Source organism: Octodon degus, unplaced genomic scaffold, assembly GCF_000260255.1.
Source record: "Octodon degus isolate 3935 unplaced genomic scaffold, OctDeg1.0 scaffold00304, whole genome shotgun sequence".
NCBI lineage: Eukaryota > Metazoa > Chordata > Mammalia > Rodentia > Octodontidae > Octodon > Octodon degus.
Genome location: NW_004524880.1, coordinates 777428 through 796881, shown reverse-complemented (window position 1 = coordinate 796881; position 19454 = coordinate 777428). Strand labels below are relative to the sequence as shown.

Sequence of the window (19454 nt, the reverse complement as noted above, 5' to 3'; positions counted from 1 at the left end):
ACTTGCTAGGCAAGCGATTATTCAACTGAGCCATCTCCCCGGCCCAGGATTTTTTTTTTTTTTTTTTTTTGTTCCTTGCATGCCTTCAGGGCACGTTTGGCCAGCGGGAGAGTTGTGAGGTTCAAACTCCAGCCACTTGAGGCTGACAGCTTTGTGGAAGCAGCCACTTAAAGGACTGAGCTAGGCCCAGGCCCCCCTGGGATACGTTTCTATTACGTGTAAAAATCCTGGGTTCATATCTGTCAGCTGGGTTTTTTTTTTTTTTTTTTTTTTTTTTTTTCATTTTATGTGTGTCAGATTTTATTTTGATGCCAAAAATCACCACAAAAATGACAACTGACAAACTAGTGTGGGCCAGCGAACACGTGGAGTGTGCACCCAGGTGCTCCGGGGCCCTTCAGGCCTAGGATTCCTGGCAAGAGCCTTCAGCTCCTGGAGCACAACGGGACCTGCTCGGGGCCCCACAGAACGCAGATGGAGAACCAGCACTCCAGGATCCACCACAGACGCTGCGGCCCACTAAAGCTTCACACCGTGGCCTCGACCTCGGCGACCTCCTCGTCTTCCTCCAGCAGGCTATAGGATGCGTGGCTCTGGCAGGGACGCTGCAGCGGGTGGGCCAACAGCTTGGCCATGCAGTTGTGCAACTCCAGCGCTGGCCCGGTGAGGGGCACCTCGTACTTGTAGCTGGTACCCTTGGCATCCAGGCTGCCCATGAAGGCGAACATGTCCTGGGGAGTGAGGGGCCGTTCACGCTGTCCTTACCCAGCACAGGCCCTCCCTGTCCCAAAGGGATGTCTGGGAGGGGTTCTTAAGGGTAAAGAGGAGTCTGCTAAACAGAAAATGAGTGCAGTCAGGAATCTTGATGCACACTTAGCACTAGCGACTCCTACAGGTCTCTGTACTGGCCTTCTAACAGCCCCCACGCCCTCAGGAAAGACAGACAGATACCTCTCCAGCTGCAGGATGCTATTTTCTGAGTATGAACGAAGGCACTGCAGGAGGTTCTCCTAACTGCGGTATTGAGGTATGACCAGGAGCTGGTCTCAACTGCCCATGTTCATATGGATACCGACGTGGCCCGTTTGAGGGGCCACAGCATAGTCAGGCCAGGATGTGGACGGCCTGCAACCTCAGGAGCAGGGAAGGAAACATGCTGTGGCCAGGGCCATGGTGGGGATGAGGTACAGGGCCTGACACGCTCTTCAAGCCACCGTCCCATGGTGCCTACTGCATCACCTCTACCAGCTCACGGCAGTCACAGGGGAATGGCTGTAGACTGGCTGACTGAGCAACCCACGGGCCAGGGTGCAGCCCCAGACCGGCGGACCCTGCTGGGCTCTCACCTGCCAGCTCAGCTGCTCCTCCTTCTCCTCGGTGCCATTGTGGATATAAACAACATCAAAGAAGAAATAGGGGCACTGGAACATCTTCTGCAAAGGAGAGAGTGTCAGCTGGGCCTTGGTGACCTCTGACCCCACCTCTGCCCCAGGGCAGCCATGCCCACCTTCACAGGCTCTGTCAGCGCCAGCTGCGGCGGGCGTGGTGGCCGGCTGTACACCAAGATGGTGCGCACCACGTAGGGCGGTGGAATGGTCTGCACACTCTCCGTCACAGGCAGCTCTGTCTTCTGCTGGCTGCAGGCAAGGGGATTGGTGTATGGGGACTGGCCCCGCCCCTCCCACTGCACACCTGTGCCTGGCACCCACCACCCACCTCCAGGGACAGCTCCAAGTGCCTGGTCCGCCCCAGTCCCGGAGATCCATTACATAGGCCCTGGTCTTGCTTGTGCTTCTGGGATGGAACTAGGGCCTTCACCCGAAACTACAGCCCCAATTCGATGGGTTTGTTTTCATTTTGCCACAGGGTCTCACTAAGTCACTATGCTGCCCAGCCTGAGCTGGAACTGTGCACCCTCCTGCCTCAGCCTCCTGAGGGCTCGGATGGCAGCTGGGCAACACAAGGCGCTCTACAGGGTTTGCAACTCAGCCAGCGCAGAAGCCATGGGATGGTCACAGCCGTGGAGGGGCACCGCAACAGTGTCTCTGCAGACAACGTCTTGCAGATGATAAACATGCACCACAGATGCGCAGGGCAGCAGGTGCGGGGCCCCCAGGATCGGACATGATCATCTCCTGTTTGGAGCCCTCCCCTGGGGAAAGCTCTCTGCCTTTTGCTTTCTCTAGGTGTTGACTTGCAGACCCAGGGCCCTGCGTTTGGCAGGTGAGCACCAGGGACCAGCACCCAGCATGCTCTTCGCTGCTGGACCACTCACATGAGGTTGAAGAGCCCTTCCAGGTCTGGGAGGAGGGTGCTAAGGAAAAGGCTGGAGTGAGGACTAGAGACAGAGGCAGGTGGGCTTCTGACTACAGCTGGAAGCCCAGGTGTCTTCAGGGATTGGAGGTATGACCTTCCAGGTGGCTTGCTCTCCCCAGAAGAGTCCCTCCCAGCACTGGTCACAACCCAGGTGCCAGCTCCAGAAGCCCTGAAGATGCCTCCCCTCTGTCAAGGATGGGCTGCTATCCCTAACACCAAAGCCATTGGCAGCTACTGCCCCTCCATACTACCCACCACTGTTTCTAAAATTCACAGGGTTCAGTCTCTATGTAAGTCTGGGCCACACCTGCACCTTTTTGATTTATACCAGGAACTGAGCCAAGGCCCTTCACTTTCAACAGAATTTCCCTAAACCCAGGCATGTTGGAACCTGGAACCCTCCTGCCTCAGCCTCCCAGAGTGCTGGCAAAACAGGTGTGGGTTGCCCAACCCCGTGATTTGGGCAGTTTTGTGCAGCCAGGGCAAAGGTGGGTAACTGACCCCAACCCGTCACAGCCAGGCTGGGATGGCTATACCAGCAGCTCAGAGTTACAGGGAGCCAGGTCCCAGTGCACACTGATGGAAGGATACTGAATGTGGAGCAGGAGGCTGTCTCCAGGTCATACAGGCAGCTGCACAGCTCACGCGGGTCAGAGGTCAGGCCAGACAGCTGTGGGGGGCACAGGCCTCAGTGGGAGCTTGGGTCCCCTGGCACCCCGGCCCTTAGTTTCCATCCTAGCCTACCCAAGCAGTGTCGTCATTCACCACCACTAGCGCAAACTCGTGACTCTTGTCAATCTTGTGCTTCGTCCTCACAAACATCTCAATCATCTTCTGGGAGACGTTGAGGGCATTGGTTTTAGAGCTGGGAAGGTACAGTGCACGATGAAGTAGCCCTTGCCTGGCTCCAGCTCTGGTGCCAGGGGACCCAAGCTCCCACCAGGTCGGCGCAAGGAGGGGCCCCCAGAGCTAGCCCTGTGGACCTCTGAGTTCACATCCTTTCCACAGGGCCCCTCCAGTCAGCTTGGGGCTCACAGTCCCTAGGGAGGCCTCACTAGACTCCCTTCTCTGTTTGGGTTCAGGGGTTTCAGTGAGGAAGGGAGCCACAGCTAGAATCCCCCTCTGTCACCAGGCTGACAGTGAACACCTAGGCTCAAGAAGTCCTCCTACCTCAGCCTGGAGAGCAGCAGGGCCTTCAGGCATGCACCTCCTCCTGGCCCCTATCCTTCACAACTGCCAGTAGCCCCTGGGGATACGTCCAGGGCTGCTTTCTGCCTGCATGGGGACCCAGTTACTAGCGCCCAGGGCTCTGCCCAAGGCTAGGGCTGACCCTGGCCCTACCTTTTACCACCCTAAGGCCACACTAAACCGGTCTCTACCTGCTGTGGCCACATGTCAAGCCCCTTGCCCTTTCCTCACCCATTGAATGACTCCAGCTTTGGCAGCGACATCTCCTCAGACAGATCCAGGCAGATGATCTGCAAGGAAGTCGGGGTGAGGTCAAGGGCACTGGACATGCGCTGGGCCCTGCACTGCTCCAACCACCATCTCTTGGAGCCCTGTCTGCAAAGGGAGCAGTGACCCCTAATTCCAAGCCACGCCACGTATGGTGCAAGCTCAGGAAAGAAAACTAGGCTGGAGTTCAAGTACTGAGAAAATAAAGAAACCACTGGCTGAGTAACACAGAAACTCAGCACGAGGGCACTGTGAGCTGTACTGTGGCCTCCAAAGACAGCTCCTGAACCATGCGTGGTGACGCATGCCTGTCAGACCAGTGTTCCAGAAGGCCAGGGCAGGAGGATGACAAGTTAAGAGTTCTGCCTGAACATCTTCACAAGACCCTGTCTCAAAATGAAAAATAAAACGGGCCGGGTTGGAGCTCAGATGATCACTTACCACCTTCTCTGGACAGTTGACCCTCGGTGTTCGAATCTGGACCTCAAGAGCCGTTGGCGGCACCTGCCAGGGCTTGGGGCCAGCTCCTGGAGGGTTGGGGGTCCCATCATCCACACTGGCTGCCTCCCCCTCCCCTTCACTTCGGCTGCCCACACTGGCCTGTGCCCCCAGTGCCCGGTCCTCAGCACCCTCTGGATTGGACCGTGTTCGGGGCCGAGGCTCAGCAGATGGCTCCTCCTCCTCTTCCTCCTCCTCTTCCTCCTCCTCTTCCTCAGTGGGGCTTCCGGGCTCGGCCACTTCCATGGTACCCGTGTGGCTGGATGGAGCAGAGGCCAAGACCTTAGAGGCCAAAACCTTAGAGGTTTTAGGGGCACTTGGTTCCAAAAAAGGAATGTGGGCTAGGTCTGTCCTCTCAGGACTTAGCTTGCATCCGATCTGACCCGAGGTCACAGCTTCCACTTCTGCGGCCGAGCTCACCCTGCCTGTCACCCAGCAGTGAGCACGGCCAAGCTCTCTGTCCCCTGTGAATGGCTGACTTAGCCCAGAACCCCCTACTAAGCAGCCAGTAGCCGATCCGGGACCTCCCGCAGAGACTTTAGGGGGAGACTCTCGTTAGACAATCGGGGAGATGGAAGCGAGAGCTGCTGGGCACTCAAGCCTGCCTGCGGTCCCACGGTGATGCCCACCCAAAAAACGGCAGAGAGACTTCCAAGCCCCCGGGCCCCGCCGCACCCGCACGCACTACTACATGCCACTAACGTCCGGGCGGGCTGACGCCGCCCCAAGCTGGATTTTTGGATACCTGACACCGGCACCGTCTGGGTGAAGGAGAAGGGGGCTCTGAGTTTTCCCGCGGGCACTAGGCTGCCCAAGGGCGTCTGCACAACGCCAAGGCGCGGGTCCGGGCGCTGCGGGCCCCTGGGGAGACACGGGGCGCCAAGCGAGCAGTTGGAATGACTGCCCTGAGCCCCTACCCCATCTCCGCGGGAAACAAAGCTGCAGCGGCAGCAGGAAGGACCGGGGCCAGGCCACGGGAGAAAGCAAAGAGGAAGGAGGCAGCCTCAGGGAAGCCAAGGGACCGGGGCTCTGGAGCCAGGGAAGCTAGCCCGGCCTGGACCGTGTGGCACGCCCTGTCACCACCGGTTGTCCACTCACCACACTGTAGCTTTCTCTCAAGAAAACCTCCAAGGCCCTAGGAAGCCGCCATCTTTTCAACCGGAAGTTGCTAGGCGTGGCCGCGGCGCCTCCAGGGAAATGTAGTTCAGCGGCTATCTGAACTTGTGGCGAGACTAACTCAAGAAGGCCGGAGAGGCCGTGTAAATTAGTAGGCTGTACTGTAAGGGTTGTGAAATATTATTGGCTAGAATCATGCTGGGCGGAGCTTGTTTGTTTCTAGCCCAATCAACACCGCTCAATTCTTCTACTGTGATAGGCTGACACGAGGCAGAGTTGCAGAAGAAGGCCTAGCTTGCAATGTGATAAACCCAGGGAGACTGAATAGGGCTGGAGTTAGGCGCAGAGGCAGGACTGACTGATTGACTTAGCCAGGCGCGCGTCAGTGGGGGCGGGTCCTTCCAGACGGAAGTGGGCGTGGCCCGTCCGAGGGCTCCTCCCAGTTGCTTAGTTCTGCCTATATTATTATTTTTTTTTTATTTATTTTTTTATTTTATTTTTTCAGAACCGGGGATTGAACTCAGGCCCTTGTGCTTGCCAGGGAAGCGCTTATTCCACTGAGCCATCTCCCTGGCCCTCTGCCTGTATTATTATTGTGCTACTTTTTTTTTTTTTTTTTTTTTTTTTTTTTTTTGCAGAACCAGGGATTGAACTCAGGCCCTTGCACTTGTCAGGGAAGCGCTTATTCCACTGAGCCATCTCCCCGGCTGTATTATTATTATTATTTTTTATTTATTTATTTATTTATTTATTTATTTTTTTGCAGAACCGGGGATTGAAACTCAGGTCCTTGCGCTTGCCAGGGAAGCGCTTATTCCACTGAGCCATCTCCTCTGCCTGTATTTTACATATTAGCCTGCCTCAAAGAACCACTGTGGAGACTGGGGCTGGGTGGCGCGGGCCTGTAATCTCAGCTCTTGGGAGGCTGCAAAGGGGAGGATCACTACGAGTCCGATCTAGCAGTGAGACCTTGAACACCCTGTAGACTCTTCCCTAAAATTAAAAATAAATAAATAAATAAATAAATAACAAAAAACTATACCAGAAAAACAAAAAACAAACAAACAAAAAAAAACCTATACCCGGTCTAGGATGCTACTTGGTTGGTAGAGCGCTTGGCTAGCCTGCTTGAGGCCCTGGATTCCTTCTCCTGCGTCGGAAAAAACATACCGATCTTTATTTTTTTGTACTAGAAATTGAACGCAGTGCTTCTTCAATGAGCTACATCTCCAAACCCGTCTATGTGTGTGTGTGTGTGTGTGTGTGTGTGTGTGTGTGTTTAATTTTAAGATAGGGTCTCGCTAAGTGACTACATTCCCAGATTGAGCTAGACTTTTGTCTTTCTCCTGCCTCAGCCTCCCAGAGTGCTGGGGTGACAGCCACGCACCACCACACCTGGCTTAAACCTTATTTTACTTATGAAAGGGTCAAGGAACTCTACCTGTCTGCCTCAGCCAGCAGGGACTGCGAAGTGAAGTGGTGAAGACTCTGCCATGGAAACAGTCAGGAAGCCATGGGGGAAGGAAGGGCCTGGGCAGTTCCTCCAGCCTTGGGCAAGCTCTGGAGCAGCTTGGACCCACTACCAGGCTCACGTGTGGTCAAGCTCTTCTACCCAAATACTGCAGCTTCTCTCCCACCACCCGGGCCCACCACCCGGGCCTACCTTCCGGGCACACACGGGCCAGAACTCAGGTTCCAAGCCCTGCACAGTTCCAGCCAAGGGCGGGAGGACAGGAAGTACAGTCCAGGTCCGGGTCAAAGCCTCAGAGCGAAGGGCAAGAGGAGCTTTTCTTCTCCTGTGGGGATGCGCATGGCCAACGTGGGCAACAGAGCCTTGAATGCCAGGCTGGGATGGCAAGCGCAAGGTCCTGAGTTTGATCCTTGGTTAAAGAAAAGAAAAGACCAAAACAAACAAACAAACAACAAAATAAAACCTATACAGCTAAGGAAAGTGAGGCTCAAAGAGGGCTGTGGTTGACTCCAGGTCACAGGACCTGGACCTGTCCATGACTGAACTGCCAGAGAGTGGCAACTCCACACCAAAGCTATGTGGGGGTCCTGGATTATCAGCTACTGGGGACAGGGACACTTGGCTTTCGGGAAGTAAATCTCGAGGGGCGGAGGTGCAGGAGCCGACTCAGGCGCAGAGTTGGGGAGGAAATGCTGTCCAGGAGGAGCGAGCCGCACAATAAGCAGTCACATGGCCTGGCAGGGGCTTCCTGTTTCCTGGCCCCTCCCCGGCCAGCCCTGGCAGCCCAGGACCAGATGGGCAGCAGACAGTGACCTGGAAGCTCAGACTGTGACCACAAGTGCCCCAAGAAGCAAAGAGGTACAAAGCGCTGAAGAGCAGCCCCAGGGGAGCACCTGGGGAGAAGAGGGGCTTTCAGGGCCACAACCCCGCTCCTGGGTTAAGGCCAAAGGGAGATTCGAAGTCAGGAAGGCAGAGGAGAAGGGCAGACTTGGTGAGTAGTGATCTGCTCATCCGGGAAGGTATACAAATTCACCGCATCCACAGCGGTCATGGCAGATCCCTTCCACAGCAAAAGTCAGTGCCCCCTCTCCCGGAGGGGAGACTAAGGCTGTCCTTTGCCTGGGATAACACAAGCAAGAGCTGACAGCAGGCCATGTCTTTAAGGGGCTGGAAGCCAGGAAAAGTTGGGGACACAGATTTCCACAGCAATGAGTGCGAGGGCTACTAGGCCCCGGAGCCGGCGAGGGAGACAAGCCCCACCCGTAAGTGCCCCTCTCAGTGACACGCGTGACCCACAGCCCCTGGCCTGCTGCATTCAGAGCTGCCCGGGTCCATCACAGGGAGAACTGGACCCAGTAGCTGAGAGTTCTGAAGAGGGCGAGGTGGCCTGCGGGAGCTCTAGGCCCAGCCCTGTGCCAACACCAGGGAGCTCAGAGCCACCACAGCTGGGGCCTGTCGTGGAGGCCAGCGGCCAGGATCCAGCGAGTAGGTAAGGGCCCCGACCTGTGTCCCTGCTCCAGCTCTGGGCCTTTGCCATCCACACAGGCCCACACTCCCTGGGCACACTGCCCACCCACCTCAGGCTGCCGCAGCCTGCCTCCCATGTGCAGCCTGGCAGGGCACAGAGGTCTTTGCCTGGGCTGCGCTTTCTACCTAGGCACCTTTCTTTCCTCCTCTGTTTTTAGTTTTTATTTTGAGATGGGGTCTCACTAAGTTGCCCAAACTTGGAACTCGCCTACTTCAGCTTCCCAGAGTGCTAGGGTGACACACAGGTGCCAGCAGGCCTGCCCCTTACTATCTTTCTTTTTTTTTTTTTTTTTTGGCAGAACCAGGGATTGAACTCAGGCCCTTGAACTTGCCAGCGAAGCGCTTATTCCACTGAGCCATCTCCCCGGCCCCTTATAAGTTTTTTTTTTTTTTTTTTTTTGCTCTAAATGCCCTAAGGGGTGGTTTGGCTGGCTGGTGTGTTGTGGGGATCAAACTACAGCAACCTGAGGCTGACAGCTTTGTGGAAGCAGCCACTTAAACAACTGAGCAAAGGCCAAGCCCCCCCTATCTTTCTTTACCTTGAAAATTCCAAGTGTTTCCTTCTTCCCTCCCTTTCTTCCTTTCTCCTGGTTTCTTTTTCCATTCATGAGGACTGAACCCAAGGCCTTCACATTGAGCTGCATCCCTAGCCCTTTCTCATTTTTCCAACACGGTCTTGCTGAATTCTAAAGTTTATTTTTGGCTGGCTCAAGCTTCCCCCTACCCCCCACAGGAACTGGGGTTTGAACTCAGGCCCTTGCACTTCCCAGGCAAGCGCTTATTCTACTGAGCCATCTCCCCAGCCAGTTTCTAAAGTTTACAACTAGGATTCCTTAGGATCCTCATGCCTCAGCCTCTCACAGTGCTAGAAAGCAGGGCTGTGTCACTGCCCATTTCCTCCTGGACTGCAGCCCAGTCTGTTCCCTGCACGCATAGCCTCCCGCTGCCACCCTGGGCCACAGACCCAGGACCCTAAGTCCCCAAGCCCCTGCGTACTTTGATGGCTCATCTCCTGCTTGGCTTCCACAGGGCTGGCAAAGAGACTGAGGAGGACAGGAACAGGTTGAGGGCCCCTGCCCCGGAAGACACCCACTTGCTCACAGAGGATGCCTGCCAGAACCAGGAGCAGGCAGCCCCACAGGACAAGGCTGCTGTTGGTCTTGGGCGTAGGAACCTTGGAGACCCTGATGTGTTCCAGACCCTGCAGCACGCCCTGGCTTCCCTGGAAGCCACGGCTGCTGCCTGGCACCCACAGCCCTTGAGCAGCCCTGGGTCTGGGGAGGCAGTGGGCAGGGCAGATGGGACCCTGGGGCCCTGGCAGGAGGTGACTCGCATGGCTGAGAAGAATGCCTGGCTGCGGCTGGCCCTGGACACACGGGAGGACGAGCTGGCACAGCTGCGGGCTGAAAGCGATGCACTGAGGCATGAGGTGAGCCTGCCCTCTCGAGTCAGTCCCTCGCCAGATCGATCAAGGAGCCTGAGCCCAGGCTGGATAGAACTGGTGACTGTCTTACCTCCGTCTCCTAGAGTGCTGGGCTGACAGGTGTGTGCCTGCCACCATGCCTGGCACAGAGCACAGGTTCAGCAAGCAGAAACCATGGGATGAAATTTTTATTTTTTACTTTATTTATTTATTTTGGGGGGGCCAGCTCAGCCCACCAGGGGGCGGGGCTGGCTGGCATGTGGTGCTGGGGGATTGAACCGCGGTCCCTGTGCTTTGCTAAGCTTGTTCTAAGTAGGTGCGTGGGGGCCCAGCCCTAGCTCCGTTCTTTAAGTGGCTGCTTCCACAATGCTGGCAGCCTCAGTTTGCTGTAGTTCGATCCCCACAACACTCCAGCCATGCAAAAGTGCCCTGAAGGCATTCAAGGAGCAAAAAAAAAAAAAAATTCCTTTTCCTAAGTAGGTGCGTTAGACCATTGAGCCATCTCACCAGCCTGGGATGAAATTTAAAAAAAAAAAACAAAAAAACGTGATTTGTCAGGCATGGTGGCACACATCTGCCATCCCAGCACTCATGAGGCTGAGGCAGGAGGATTTTTGTGGGATCGAGACCAGCGTAGGCTAGAGTGAGCTCAAGGCCAGTCAGAGCTGTAGAGTGAAGCCCTGTCTCAGACAACAGCAAAAAAGTACAGAAGAAAATGGATCATTTTCCTCTAGAAGGGAATTATATTCCTGCTAGGAAAGACAAGCCTGCAGTGATGAAGGCCAGGGATGGGGGAAGCCGAGAACCCAGGCTGCTCTTCCAGCGGGCACCTCCTGTGCCGCAGAGGCAGTGCACCTGCTGAGGGCCTGCGCATCGTCCTGCTGCAGGTCCGGGAGCTGCAGGATGCCCTACAGAGGCTGCAGGCTGCCTCACCCCGCTCCCCGAGCCATGCAGATGTGGGCAGTGATGTGGACAGTGAGGCTGACGGGGAGTCGTGGACTGTGCGGGTAAGTGTGGCAAGTGCCATGCCTGGTCTCTGTGGGCTTTGCCTGTAGGCAGAGGAGGCTCACGTCCTGCTTCTGAGACTAAGTAGCTTCTGTGTTTGGAGAAAGCCCAAACTCAGCTGGGCAATGTGGTACGTGCCTGTCAGCCCAGCTTCTCTGAAAGCTGAGGCAGGAGGGTCGTAAGTGTGGCTCCAGCCTGTGCAATTTTTAAAATTGAATTTAATTAATTTTGCAGTGCCATGGATCTTGGGACTTTGTGCTTGCCAGGCAGGCGCTGATGCTACTGAGTTATCTCCCTGGCCCCCTAACCTGGGCAATTTAACCAAGACCCTCAAAATAAAATTTCAAAAGAACAAGCCAGTGTCTCCTGAGTCCTGGGATTGCAGGAGGGCACCAGCCACCCTGCTTGCTGGAGTTATTTTTTAAACAGCTGGTGACCCAGGCACAGGAGCACACAGCTGTCATCCCAGCTCTCTGGAAGGCTGAAGCAGGAGCATCACAAGTTTTAGCTCAGCCTGGACAACTTAGCTTTTTTTTTGGGGGGGGGGGCAGAACTGGGGATTGAACTCAGGCCCTTATGCTTGCCAGGGAAGCGCTTATTCCACAGAACCATCTCCCTAGCCCCCAACTTAGCATTTACCTCTGTCTCAAAATAAAAAATGAAATGGGGCCAGGGAGATGGCTCAGTAGGATAAGCGCTTGACTGGCAAACTCAAGGATCTGAGTTCAATCCCCGGTTCCGCAAAAATAAATAAATAAAAATAAAATAAAAAATGAAATAAAAATATACAAAGGCCCTGGGTTCAATACCAGTCACTACTGCAAAGAAACACAAAGTATAGCAGGCCCCAACTTCAGGTGGGACTGGGGCTGATAATCCTGGTGAATCCAGTCTCCTTTTCCTGCAGGACCCGTCCTTGGTGCAACCCCTGCTCCAGCGCCTGCACTGCGACCCCAGTGCCCAGCCCCCCAGCTCTCTCCTACAGGCCTGGGGCCCTGACTCCCGAGTCCTGGAGGGGCAGGAGGAGCAGCTCCGAGGGTGCGGCCCAGTGAGAGTGGGAGCTGGGAAGGGTGTAGGCCTGAGTGGTGACCCTACTGCCTTGTCCCCACAGGAGCATGGAGAAGCTTAAGGGCTTCAACCGCCTCCTGCTAGTTGCGCTGCAGGGTGCCAAGGGCCGCTGTGAAGGGCTGAGCATGCAGCTGAGCCAGCGGGAGGCCGAGGCCACTGCGCTGCACCTGGCCCTGCAGTTCAGGTGGGAGGTTTGGGCTTGGGCACGGGGCAGGGCTTCTTGGGTGGGCAGCACCACCCAGCACTGAGGCCCATGTCCTGCAGCGAGGACTGCGAGGAGGCCTACAGTGCCCTGCTTGCCCTGTGGGAGGCCAGCGCCACAGCCCCCAAGGGTGACCTGCAGGGGGCCCAGGACGAGGCACAAAGGCTGCTGGCACGTGCACAGGCTGCGGGGGACAGAGGGGCTCTGCAGCCCAGGTAAGGGCGTCCCTGCACTTCCTGCTGGCAGGGACTTGGCTGCTGCCCTCAGGAAGTGGCCCTGAATCACCAGGGCCAGCTGGCTGGGGCCAGGCAGCCTGCGGGGGTGGGTGCGAAGGTGGATGCTGGCGCCCACCGCTCAGGACCAGCACAGTGAGGCTGGCAACTGGGATGAGGTGCTGGTGGGGTGGGTGCAATGCATCATGGTGCCCACTGGGTGGCTGCCAACGTGCCCCCTGTGGCAGTATGAGCCCTGCTCAAGGCTGAGCCTGACAGGTCACCGACTTCCACTTTGGCATAGGCGTGGTGCTGTCAGGTTGGCATGATGGTGTCTGCCACTTGGGCATGAATGTGGCCCACAGGGCTGTGATACTGTCTGTGACATTGACCTTCCATTAGCGACACTATCTGCCATTTGGTCACCAGGAACAGTACCCGCTGGGTCAGGTGACAGCACCCAGCACTCTGCTCTTGGGTTGGCACGATAGTGTCCACAGTGTGGTGTGAGCCTGGCGCCCTCCAGGCTGGGTTGATGGTGCCAGCCCTCCCGCCTCAGTGTGACTCAGGGCCCATTGTGGCCAGCTAGCTGGAGAGTATGGGACCAGGGGCCATCCGGAAGTCAGCTCTACCGCCTCACAGCACTCACATAGCCCCCTCCTGCCTCCCACAGCCCAGAGGGCAGCAGCCTGGTGGCAGCCACGCCACAGGAAGTGGCTGCCCAACTCTGTGGTCACGTCCAGCGTCTCTGGGAGCACCGTGCCCTGGTGAAGCTTCCTCCAGAGCCGGATTCCACCTTGGTACCCAGGCCCACCGTGGCCCATGCAGAAGCTCTGGTGCAGGCCATTCTGGAGGCCCAGCCTGGCCCAGCCCTGCCCCAGCTGGAGAAGACACAGCTCCAGCAGGCCCTGGTGGCCACACGGGTACATGAGAGCTCAGGCCACGGCCATGGCCACGCGTCTTTGCTGGAGGGACAAAAGCCTTTGCCGAGGCTCACAGGGATGTTGTTGGGGGGCCACAGGCAAGGAGAGTTTCAGCTGAGGTTTTGAGGGATGCCTAGAGGGTTTGCTCTATGGGGTTCAGTTGCTCAGTGGAAACTGCATGAAGGATCTGAGGTCGTGGGGCTGGTAGTGTTACACAGCAGTGCAATGTGTGTCTTTTATACATGACCCTGAGTCCTATTCTCAGCTCTGAAACAAAAATAAAAATAAAATAAAATCCTTCTGAATGTTTAAAGGGGCCTGCCCATTAGCTCAGTTGCTTAGTGACTGCATAAACAGAGCAGTCAGGCTTAGGTTGGGCTCAGGTTGCTGTGGTTCAATCCCCAAATCCTCAAGCCTTACTAAACCTGCCCTGAAGGCATCCTGAGGCAGCCACCCCCACCAAAAAAAAAAAAAAAAAAAAAATTCAGCTCTGAAATAAACACACACAAAAGGACAAAAGGGCTCTGGAGTTAGGAAAATTCCAGAAGCTTCTGATGCACTGCTGCTTGGCCTTGTCTAAAATTTCTGCCCTTTAAGAAGTGTAGTTCCAGGGCCAGGACATAGCTTAGAGGCGCAGTGCCTTGCTTTGCAGGCGCGAGGGCCTGAGTTTGTGTCCTGTGCTCCCTCCTGCTCCAGCCTGCACTCCATAGTAAATTCAGGAGCAGCCTGAATCCATAGAGACCCTGCCTGTCTCAAACAGAACAACAAAAAGGGAAATGTTCTTCCCACAGCCCTAGACTTTTGGGAGGGAGGCATTGCACCTGCAGAGGTCATGGTGGAGGTCTGGGGTTTGCCTGGTCCTGGAGCTTGTCTCCCCAGAAGTTCACTCCTGCATGTCTCCTGCCTTCAGGAGACGCTGGGCGACCTGGCACTGCAGCTGCAGCTGGCCCGGCGCGAGAAGCGGGGCCTCGAGCTGCGGGAGGCGGCTCTGCGCGCCCAGGCGCCCGCGCTGCTGCTGCTGCTGGGCCAGCTGCGCTGGGAGCTGGAGCAGCTCGGGGCCCGGGCCAGTGGCGGCGGCGGGGACAGCAGTGAGGGCAACAGCAGCGAAGATGAGGAGGCGTGTCCCCAGGTGAGCCCCGGGACAGCCAGGGCACCCTCCAGCTTCCAGTCTATTCAGAGGCTGAGGCAGGAGGATCTCGGTTGGAGCCCGCCCGGCCGGGGCACCCTAGGGAGAGCCTGTATAATAGTCACTTTCCTTGCTGCAGAGACACAGCCAAACCCCGGACCTGCGCCTCACAGCGAGAGACGTTGATTGCGTGTTCGCCGCGCGGTCACGGGCCCCGGGGCAGAAGGCACGGCAGCAGGTGGGCCTGGCGGAGAAGGTGCTGGCGGCTGGGGCTGGGGAGCTGCTTCAGAAGGGCGGGGCAGAGGCCGCAGCAGCCCCGCCCCCAGCCGGAAGTCAGTCTGTCTTCAGAATTTAATCGCCTTTGAAAGACCTCCGGTAGGGGTCGGTGAGATGGCTCAGTAGAATAAGCACTTCCTTAATAAGAGGAATGAGCCTGAGTTCAGTCCCTGGTACGGGGGACATTTGGAGGCCACCTGTTTTAGTGTGGAATTTTTTTTTTTTTTGTGGTACCCAGGATTGAACTCAGGATGCTGTTCTTGCCAGGCAACTGCTTACTCTACTGAGCTATCTGCCCGGCTCTAGTGTTGACTTTTTAAAAAAATGTATTTAGTGCAGGGTCTACAGGGTCTCACTACACAGGTCGCACTCGAGTGATCCTGTTTTCAGCCTCGCAAGTGCTGGGACTGCAGGCCAATGCTATCCGTTCTCATTTGCCATTTTAACATGCCCCAGGAGCCGGGCCAGCAGGCACTTTAATCTGCTGAGCTCTCTGGCCCACCCATGTTTTTTTTTTTTTTGTTTTTTTGTTTGTTTGTTTTTTGTTTTTTTTCCCGAGACAAGGTCTCATTATGTAACCTTGGTTGGCCCTGAACTGAGGAGATCCTCCTGCTTCGGCCCCTACTTCCTCTAGTGTGGTTCCAGTGCCTTCAGTACTCTTTCCTCTTCTCAGCCCTGTCTGATCCCATCTGTCCCTCATGGTCGGGGAAGTGGACAGGGGCCTCCTGTATGCTAGGCAAGCACTCACCACAGAGCTAGAGCCCTAGTCTTTTTTGTTTTTACATTTTGAGACAAAACTGGCTAGGTGCTCTTTGGCTCTATTACCTCCAATACTGTTGTGGCCTCCCTGGTGTTGGTATGCACCACCACACCTGTCTTCTGCTTCTCCTCCTTTTTGAAACCAGGTCTTGCTGTTCCCCAGCACAGAGCCAGACCTTAAACTCCTGTGTTCAGCAGTCTTCCTGCCTCAGCCTTCCTCCTGGCAGGCATAGGCCACTGCACCTAGTGTGATCATCCTGACTGCCCAATGATGGCTTCGAGTCACCTTGCCACCTCCACAGCCCTGCCAGGGACACTGGTCACTTTCTTGTTAGTGTGCCAAAGTCCCTGACCAAGGGTGGTGCACACCTATTATCCCTGCACTAGGGAGGCTGAGGCAGGAGGATCACCACAAGTTCGAGGCCAGCCTGGGCTACATTGTGAATTTAAGGTCTGCCTGAACTACACATTACACTCTGTCTCAAAACTCCAATAAATCAATAAATAATGAAGTCCCTGACTTGCCATTCTGAGCCAGTGTCTCCTCCCAAGGGAGGTCTGTCTTGGATGAGGTCCCCCAAGTTATTTTTCTTGCCAGGAAGAGGTTACCAGCATGAAGTGACCTCATAGACCCAAAGAAAGGGACTATGGCACTTACCAGCTTTATGTCCACTTCTCCCCACCCTCTGCCTCCAGCAGCGTCCAGCCAGTGGCAAGGATGAAGGCCCAGAGTGCAGAGTACGGGACCCGGAGCAGCTGGCCCAGGACCTGGAGGCATCCCTCAGCCGGTGTGTGCTGATGCTGGGTGGGGTCTGCGGGGTTCTTCAGGGCAGGGAGCAGACAGGCAGGCAGTGGCCGAGACCCATGACCCCTGTCTCTTTTCCTGCCCCACCCAGTGCCCAGGGCCTGCAAGAGCAGCTGTGGTCCCTCCGGGCACAGCTGGAGCAGGTGATCCAGCGAGGCCGTACTGGCCGGGCCCAGAGTGCCGAGCTGAGCGAAGATCTCTGTAGAGCTCACAGGTGCACTGGGTCCCCCTCTTGGTGTGCTCCCCAGGCCCCAGTTTCCTCTGAGTGTTTGGTTGTCCCTGTCCTCCCCCGATGGCTGCTGAGAGGCCCTGGGGCCCCCAGCTTAGGAACAAGCCCTGATCTGGACCCCCACAGTGCCCTGCTGCTAGGCTTTTGGGGAGCCCACCGGAAGCAGGAAGAACAGCGCAGGAAGCTGGAGAAACAGATGACCCAGATGGAAGCCTGGCAGGCTGAGGAGCTGGCCAGGCTGGAAGCCACAGCCCGAGCCCTGGGGAGGCCCCGGCCGTGTGCCCTACCACCCCCGCTGGGGGAGACCCTGCTGTAGTGTCATAAATGTCCTCTGGTGACACTGTCTGCTCAGCTCCTTCTGCACCATGGCCCCTGGGGTGACTGGGCAGGTCTCTGCCTAGCCCTGAGTTGACAATCAACTGGTTCATGAGAGGGGTCAGGTCGGGAGCAGCCTGTGAGGCCACCCTGGGGTGGAGCGACACAGCCAGGGCTGAGGCTCCACCTGTCCCCATCCAGAAGCCCAGGGTGCAGTCTATGCAAGTGTGACGCAGCTTCCCTGGCCACCCTCTTCCCAGCGAGATGGGCTTTGGCTGTCAGGTCTTACAGTTGTCCTGTGGGAGGCCAAGGCTGGACAGTTCTGGTACAAGAGGGGTTAGCCCTGGTGCTTGGGAGGGTGGAGGAGTTTGAGATGGCTTTGAGGGCTCCTCCACTTAAAGGTGGAGCTTAACTTAAGCACCTGCCTAGAAAAGCACAAGGTCCTGAGTTTGATCCCTGGTAACAGGTCAGGAAGATTGGTACACAACCTGAAACCCAGTACTCAGAGAGGCTGAGGCAGGGAGGTGTCAATTCTGGGCAGTTTAGTGATTTTGTGACAGTTTCAAAATAATCAAAACAAGGGCTGAGGATGTAGCCCAAGTATGCAGGCCCTGGGTGCCATCCCCAGCAGTGAAAAATAAAAGTAGAACTAAAGTAAGGAGGTTGTGGGGGGCAGGCCCCAACCTTATAAAGGCATAAGCCTGGCTGTGCTTTGGGGCTGAGGTCAAGAGGTGGGAAGCAGCCTGGCCCTTGCAGCCCCAGCTCCCAGAGGTTGGCTTCCCACCCGTGGGGGTCAGGGCTGATTTGGCCCAGGGAGCAGCTAGCGGCACATAAGTCCTTCACTAGGCCACACCCCTAGAGACAGGGCGGGCAGAATGGCTGGGTTAGGGGCAAGCTGTCCCCTCTAGGGCTACAGCTGGAACTCAAGCTGAGGCTAGCAAGATTTGGGCCCCAGCCTGGGGCAAGTGCTCCAGGGCAGGTGTGGGCCAGCAGCTGCTAGGCCCAGGACAGTGACACGGGCTTAGCCAGAGGGCACCCCAAGACAGCTCTGAAAACCACCCCTCTGTGCCCCAGAGGGAGCTCAGGGAGCGGGGCACCATCTCCTCCAGTCCTCACCTGGCCCCGCACCTGGCCCAGGTTGGAAGACAGAAAGGAAACTGAGGCAGGCCACGTTGGGGGAGGGGAGGGGATGAAAGAGGTGACCCCCCCACCGCCCCCGTCCCCTGCGAGTCTACGGTGATCTTGGACCCTGTCCCTCAGGTGGCCAGGGCAACACCCCAGGGCAAGGTCACCTGGGGGCAGGGTGGGTTCTCAGGCGCCAGGCTACTGTCTGGCGGTTCCCACGGGCACCCCTGCGGCAGATGGGCCCCGGCCCCTTTGTCCCCACTTTGCAGCCGCCACAAGGTCAGATGTCACCGCGGGGCCACGGGCAGGGTCAGGGGGCGGGGCCTAGCACGGTGGCAGGGCAGCCCCTGGGATTTGGGGTCCTTCCAGTCTACTCTCACCCAGCCTGTCTCAGAGTCCCCTCCCTGGGCAGTCACCTCCTCCCCTCTTTCTTTCTTTCTTTCTTTCTTTCTTTTTTTTCGAGTCAGGGTCTTGCTCTGCAGCTCAGGCTGGGCTTCAGCTCACTTTGTAGCCCAGGCTGGTCTCGAACTCGCAACAATCCTCCTGCCTCAACCTCCCACGTTCCCTCCCTTTTTTAATAAATCCTTTTTGATCACTTCTCTGAGACCCCCCCCAACTCTAGTGCCCCCAGGAGTGAGCGCCTATTTTCATCCCAAATGAGCAGTTAGCACCCCCGCATTTGCATGAAACCCCTGAACCAAAGTGTTCTGTGCCCACCGGGTCAGACTCAGGGAAGTTCTGCCCGCGCCCGCCCCGAGTCCTGCCCCTGTAAAAGACTTTCTTAGCGGTTCCTTTCTGAGTTCGCGAAAGCCGGCTACACCCTGACTGTTGTCCTCAAGGTGCTGCGTAAACTCCAAGTAGGGAGACCTCGAGAAGTAGGTGCGGAGCGGCATGCTGATTGCCTCAGCGGCAGGCCGGCGCTGCCTGGCACAGGCTCGGGGCGGAGGTGAAGGCTGCTCTCAGCCAGGCCCTCTGCCGCGGTTAAACGTTAACAGGTCTGGCTCTGGGCCTGCATGCAGAGGGTGCCTAATAGATGCGGGGCGAGCGGGGGCAGGCAGCGGAGCGGGCGCACAGGGCAGCTGGGCGGCCCTAAGCGACATCTGCAGCCCAGCCGGCCCGGCCCTCCCTGGGCGGCACAAAAAGAAAAGGAAACTGGGGGGTGTTGGGGGGGCTCTCCCGCCGCCCCAGCGCCTGGGGGTCGCGGCGCCCCGCCCCCAGAGGCCCGCAGCCCCCTGACCTCGCGCCCGGCGGGGCCGGAGCCCGCGTCCCTTCCCCCCCCAGGATCCGGCACCAGGTGTTCAGCCAGGCGGAGCGGGGTGGGGGTCGCACCGACTTTCGAGGCGGAAGCAGACACAAGCCCGCGTGCCGGGAGCGGGGAGGCCAAGCGCGTGCTGCACAGGGGCGTGACCCCGTACAGCGGCTCCGCGCAGTGTCCCCCGCAAAGCCCCCAGGGGTTCCTCCGGGATGCGGCGGGGGAGGAGAGTCGGGAGGGCGGAGGAGGGCACGGGGCCGAGGCCGGAGGTGGAGGCGGGCCCTGGAGCGACATCTTGGTGAGGCCGGAGGAGGGCAGAGGGCGGCGCGGCCCCGCAGGGGTTAAGGCCGG

The 19454-nt window shown here is 57.3% G+C and overlaps 2 protein-coding genes across 8 annotated transcripts; one reads left to right on the top strand and one right to left on the bottom strand.

Annotated features, from left to right (window-relative positions):
* Positions 1-278: 278 nt before the first annotated feature.
* Babam1 (BRISC and BRCA1 A complex member 1) lies at positions 279-5479 on the bottom strand. 3 transcript variants are annotated; one of them, XM_023707649.1, is made up of 10 exons: positions 5368-5479; positions 5015-5130; positions 4213-4528; positions 3736-3794; positions 3061-3181; positions 2908-2986; positions 2276-2300; positions 1508-1637; positions 1347-1433; positions 279-731 (listed from the first exon to the last, which is right to left on the bottom strand). In XM_023707649.1, the coding sequence occupies exons 3-10, from the start codon at positions 4513-4515 to the stop codon at positions 528-530; spliced, it is 1008 nt and encodes a 335-aa protein (XP_023563417.1). In that variant the 5' UTR covers positions 4516-4528; positions 5015-5130; positions 5368-5479; the 3' UTR covers positions 279-527. The 3 variants fall into 3 exon arrangements, with proteins under 3 accessions (XP_023563417.1, XP_023563418.1, XP_004647442.1); XM_023707650.1 differs by having other exon boundaries at positions 1347-1430; XM_004647385.2 differs by lacking the exon at positions 5015-5130 and having other exon boundaries at positions 5368-5469.
* Positions 5480-7311: 1832 nt separating this feature from the next.
* Ushbp1 (USH1 protein network component harmonin binding protein 1) lies at positions 7312-16749 on the top strand. Of its 5 annotated transcripts, XM_023707655.1 has the most exons (13): positions 7630-7714; positions 8021-8118; positions 8197-8345; positions 9413-9812; positions 10694-10813; positions 11719-11849; positions 11923-12063; positions 12144-12296; positions 12967-13216; positions 14127-14345; positions 16074-16165; positions 16274-16396; positions 16538-16749. In XM_023707655.1, the coding sequence occupies exons 2-13, from the start codon at positions 8065-8067 to the stop codon at positions 16725-16727; spliced, it is 2022 nt and encodes a 673-aa protein (XP_023563423.1). In that variant the 5' UTR covers positions 7630-7714; positions 8021-8064; the 3' UTR covers positions 16728-16749. The 5 variants fall into 5 exon arrangements, with proteins under 5 accessions (XP_023563420.1, XP_023563419.1, XP_023563422.1 ...); XM_023707654.1 differs by lacking the exon at positions 8021-8118 and having other exon boundaries at positions 7314-7714; XM_023707653.1 differs by having other exon boundaries at positions 16074-16396.
* Positions 16750-19454: the final 2705 nt, after the last annotated feature.

Excerpts from the sequence above, each read along its gene's own strand:
- Ushbp1 (XM_023707651.1), top strand. The coding sequence starts at position 7,586 with ATGGCCTGGCAGGGGCTTCCTGTTTCCTGGCCCCTCCCCGGCCAGCCC. Across the intron at positions 10,814-11,718 it reads GGGAGTCGTGGACTGTGCGG|GACCCGTCCTTGGTGCAACC; the intron begins GTAAGTGTGGCA and ends CTTTTCCTGCAG. Across the intron at positions 13,217-14,126 it reads AGGCCCTGGTGGCCACACGG|GAGACGCTGGGCGACCTGGC; the intron begins GTACATGAGAGC and ends TCCTGCCTTCAG.
- Babam1 (XM_023707649.1), bottom strand. The coding sequence starts at position 4,515 with ATGGAAGTGGCCGAGCCCGGAAGCCCCACTGAGGAAGAGGAGGAGGAA. Across the intron at positions 3,182-3,735 it reads AAGCTGGAGTCATTCAATGG|CTCTAAAACCAATGCCCTCA; the intron begins GTGAGGAAAGGG and ends GTACCTTCCCAG. Across the intron at positions 1,638-2,275 it reads GAAGGGCTCTTCAACCTCAT|CCAGCAGAAGACAGAGCTGC; the intron begins GTGAGTGGTCCA and ends CCTTGCCTGCAG.